Below are 5,162 nucleotides of genomic sequence, written 5' to 3'. Positions count from 1 at the left end.
GACAAACGACAATAATCCATAACATCAAATTCTAATTTTTGAAAACATTTTCTTCTGAAAAGTTTATAGGGGAAAAATGATCATTTTCTACTTTAAGCTTGAAAATTCTCCAAGTCTAAAATGTCTAATATGTAATTCTTCATATTGTCATTATTGTCGAGAGGTGACAAAATTCGGTGTCTACACTCCTATGTCCAACCAATTGATGGGGCGAAATGACTGCCTCACCCTTAATAAAAAGTAAAAATTCCATCCCAATTAATGCTTATGTGTGCATTTCTATCAGCCTTTACATTGACATAAACGGCTATGCTCTCGGATAAAAAATTATCCCCTTAATTTTCGCAAATAAATAACTCTCTCTCTCTCTCTCTCTCTCTCTCATGAGTAGCTAATTTTTTTTTCCTGCTTCTTTATTAGTTTATGGTCCTACAGATATGTTGTTTGTACTATGTTAGACCTTTTCTTTCTATGATTTTTAAAAATAAAATACTTTATAAAAAAAAATAAAAATTCTAAGACCCCCCTCTCTCTCTATCTCTCTTTTACACACCGAATAAAAAATGGAAAGTTGTAAAGAGTGGGCTCCAAAATCTAGTCACCACCTTTAACTGTGATTAGATGGTGTTGATAATCCCATATTTGTCGTCTACCTCAAATCCTCCATCACCTACAAAAGCTATCACAATAAGCATAAAATATAAAACTATGATAAGACAATAACAGTGAAAATGCTGTAGAATACGATTACGGATAAGCATTTTCATATCAAAAGCATAGGACCCACGAATCCACTCGAGGGATTAAACGTGGACCCAATGTTACTTCTAGACTTGGCAGAACAAGGCATATAATTTATATTCAAGATTCCCTCTTGAATTTCACTTGGGTCCGTTTGGTAACGTTTTAATAAATGCATTACAAAAATAATAGAAAAAAAAAAACATTTGATAAAATTAATTCATTTTACTTGTTTTCAGAAATTGAAATTAAAATTTTTACTTATTTATGATTCAAGAAACGACTCAGGTAAAATAAGTTCATCGTTTCTAGAAACGACTCATGGTCATTCTTTCATTGGTTACTATCGACTTCCAGAAATATGACTTATCAAATACCTTCAATTCCGTTTTTATTTCTAGAAGTTAAAATCTATGTTTTTTCCATTTCTTGAAACGGGCGCTTGGTCTCTCTTGATGATCACACTTGTTTTTAACAAAAAAAATGATTATCTTTTTAATTATAAGTAACTAATTAACTCACTCTCTGACCAGTAATCGGGCAATGGGGTTAAGTTTTAATGACAACTCATCATGTTTTAAGTGAAAAGGCAAGCCTAAGTTCAATTAACCAGGTGAGTTTGACCTAATTTTTTTTAATGATCCTAATTCATCTCCTTAGTGTTATAGGTGTTGACCTTTAGCTACGCATCTAATAGATCACAATGACTAGTCCAACAAAGTGAGTGCCTTGGGTTACCCATAATAGGACATATATTAGGCATGGGTTTCTAGTTCTGTGTGCCAGGTGGCTAAGGAGTTAGACTTTAGCGTAAGTTCAAATAAAGTTGCTGATTCGACTCTTTTACCTCTCACTTTCTTAATAAATAATAATAATAATTTAATAATTAATAATACATGTAACCTCTATTTAATGACTTTCCTGCAAGCCCTTTGTGGGTCTCCTTTTATCCTTGCATGGGTCCTATCTTACCCTTTTGGTTCCCTATCTGGCCCGGAAAATAGGGCAGTGGGAAGACTGTGGCACCAATTTTTTGAGTGAACCAACTCAAACAGTGGTTATTAACCCTATGAAACACACATGGTATGATTGCATTGAACATTTTTTCCTTTTTTTTTTTTTTGGTAAGGATTGGATATATTGAACATTTAAGATATCTCCTCGGGTGTCTTGGAATTTACCAAACAATTTCAAGATATTTCACTAGGACGCTTGAAAAAAAAAAATTGCCACTTCAAATTCCTAGCATTTAAAAAAAATATATTATTATTATTATTATTATTATTATTATTATTATTATTATTATTGCCCAGAATTAAGATTGGTGTCAGAAATTTCAATCGATCAATTTAATCAATCCGATTTGATTGCTTTATCCCTAGATTAACGACCCACTTTTAAGGTTCAAATTTTTGGAATGAGAGTTTAATAAAAGCAAACCATCATAGCACTATAAGCAATCACTATGAACACATTAGGGTCATCTCTAAAGGTGTCAATCGGTATGATTTTGTTTGGTTATAAATCTAATCCAATACTAAACTTTTAAGGAAGTTTCAGATTTGAAACCAAATTGATAAGGGTTAATTCGGGTTAAACAGATCAGTTTCTATTGATTCTATCAATTCTAGCTTAGCTATTACCAATATTCCAAAATATATACATTCATTTGGACCCTTTTCTTGTAGGAACATGTTAACGTCTACATGGAATTGGGGCATCAAATGCATGCATGAAGACTTAAAAAAAGAGTCTCGTTTAGAGCTTTGATGGAATTTTGTAATACCCTCACCTTATTAGAGGGTGCTCTTGTCTTGCTATATATGGCTATCTATATACATTTGGGTTGGTTTTTTGTTGCTGGAGCTAAAAAGGATAAATATGATTTTTAATGGAACTAAGGAAGAAAAAATCTTCTCTTCAATTTCCCTCTTTATGCATTTTCCCTTTCTTGTCAGCTACTGCCTTTGTATACATGGGATGGTAAATAGGATTTGAGGGAATTAATGTGACGTAAGATGTTTTATTATGCATTCTGAATGATGGGAATGAACATGAAGTGGCAGGACCACAAGAAAAGTAGATAAAATAGGATTAATCAAAGTGAGGTGACATCAGTGCCGATCCCCCTACCCTACGGGTAATCATCCTATCCTATCTCACACCCCATGATGGCTGTATGGAGGGGAACCTCTCTCAAGTGGGCATCCCCTAAAATACTTTTTCAACGAGAATACATACCACACTTTTACCACACACACACCCCATCCGACTGTAGAAACCAATTTTTGGAGAAAATTTTTTGTTGCTGTCTGGGTTGAGTGAATTTTTCCACCCTTATTCCTGAGATTTCATTCTCTTGGTTGGTATTAGAGGTTGCAACTATTTGACTGCAACTCAGGCAACAGTCAAGTTTCATTCAACTTTTGAACCCTTGAATGGTATGAGATGGGTGGGGTGGTTTCCTGTAGCATAGAGGAATCTCTTTCTCAGGTGGACATCCCCTAAGTACCTTTCTAAGGAGAATACATACAAAAGGTTCAAGTTTTGTCTCTAGACAACTGAATTTCCGTAGTAGGTTATGAAAACTCCATGACCACATAAATTAACGCTTCACTGTTCACCTACTCAACAAAACCAGATCTTTATCATCTAAGGACTCCTTGCTGCATGGCTAGGGCTGAAACTTACCCCACAGAGGTGATGTTTGAAAATTACGCCAGCTCGTTAAGGTGGTAAAGGTGGCAAAGCTTGATAATACATATATACCTAGCTTCAGCATCCTTTTTCTTTTTTTCTTTTTATTTTTTTCTAGTAAAACTTTATCTATTAAGGTATGGAGAACATACATTTGTTGGGTCAGAAGGCTCCACCAATCATGGAGTAGAATTTGTACATATATCCAACAAGACCTTCCTTGCTAAGGAGTCAGCAACATAATTAATCTTCCTAAGTATACAATGGAAAGAAAAAAACTCTAAAATATGATGATCTCATTCAGCTCTTCCTGGCATCATGGAGGTTGAGGTACCCAATTACACCAAAAAAATGGTTTATCGATGGGTTCACCTGTAGTTGGAATATATGAAGGCTCCATTTGATAAATAAGTGGTCCTTATAATTTATTTATTTTTTAATTTTGATAAATAAATGGTCCTTATAGTTTATTGTTAGACCATGATAGAGTCTCCATCTCAATCCTTTTCAACAAAAAAAGAAAAGATGACTAGATTTTAACGTTGGATCCCTATCATGGTAATAGAAACTAAAAAGAAAAGAGTAAAAGCATCTATAAATGAACAAGATTTGATTTGGATTACTCCAAGATTGAGTTTAACAGCTAAACACAGCCAGAGATTAAAGAACAAAAGAAATAAAAGAAAGATAATGAGAGGTAAGGTAATTAACAAGGACCAAGAGAAGATGTCTAAGCTAATTAGGCTATCTTGATTAATTCACCAAGGGTTAGCACCCACACAAGAACTCAATAGTTCTTCCAAGTAATCTGATCCTAAATCTTCCAATTCCACCACATTTTGTATCCTCATCTCTCTACCTTTACTCTTATTATTATTCCCACTCATGGACTTCCTTCTCATGGAGTGTCTCTTTTTAAGTGCAATCACAGGTGAACACCCTTCCTCAAATCCATACTTCATCTCTCTCAGAGACTCAATCACCTTCTCCACTGGAAAATTCAAGACTGCAAGTGATCCACGCATCGAAAACGCCGCCTGATCATAGGCGAGAGCCGCCGCCTCTGCACTGTCGAAAGTCCCCAACCAAACACGAATCCCACGTCGAGTTGAGTCTCTTATCTCCGCCGCGAATTTCCCCCACGGTCGTCTCCGGACACCTCTATAAGACTTCTGCTCCTTTTCCTTGTGGGTCTCTTCTTCTTTCTGCTCCTTGGAACTCACCTCTTCATCTTTAATTCTGATAGAGCAGCGAGTAGTAGCCGGTGATTCACGCGCCGCCTCTGTGAGAACATCCAAAAGGAGCATCTCCTCTGAATCATTCTCATTGAAGGGAAGGGGATCTTCTAGCTTGAAACCAAGCCCATCCCATGAGAAACAAGTTTCCGATGACCCGAATGAAGATTCCGGCGAGAAATCGGAGTTTTGGGAATGAAAGAAAGAAGAATCCATTTCTGAATTGAATCTAAAGATCACTTGTTTATCAGTAGCTGATGCTGCTTTAAAATTTTGAAGCTCAACCCTATAAATACCAAAAGAAGAGGGAGCCAAAAAGGAGGAGTAAATAGATAGTAAATAGGCAAAAGAGGATGTTTTGGTAATATTGTGTTATGTATCGTCGTAATGAGACAAAATAAAAAGTGGTCCTACATCTCTAGGATTTTAACCACGTGGGTCAAATAAACTCATGGCGGCTAGGTCTGATTAAATTCAACTCTTGCTGAT

General features: G+C 35.6%; 1 protein-coding gene across 1 annotated transcript; it reads right to left on the bottom strand.

The window, feature by feature from the left end:
- Positions 1–4,037: 4,037 nt before the first annotated feature.
- LOC122092086 (ethylene-response factor C3-like) lies at positions 4,038–4,942 on the bottom strand. The gene has a single exon (XM_042662399.1). The coding sequence runs from the start codon at positions 4,887–4,889 to the stop codon at positions 4,197–4,199; it is 693 nt and encodes a 230-aa protein (XP_042518333.1). The 5' UTR covers positions 4,890–4,942; the 3' UTR covers positions 4,038–4,196.
- Between the last annotated feature and the right edge of the window lie 220 nt (positions 4,943–5,162).

This window comes from Macadamia integrifolia, chromosome 10, assembly GCF_013358625.1.
Source record: "Macadamia integrifolia cultivar HAES 741 chromosome 10, SCU_Mint_v3, whole genome shotgun sequence".
In the NCBI taxonomy this organism is placed as follows: Eukaryota; Viridiplantae; Streptophyta; class Magnoliopsida; order Proteales; family Proteaceae; genus Macadamia; species Macadamia integrifolia.
The sequence above is the reverse complement of the archived record's forward strand: the minus strand, read 5'-3'. Positions and strand labels throughout refer to the sequence as shown.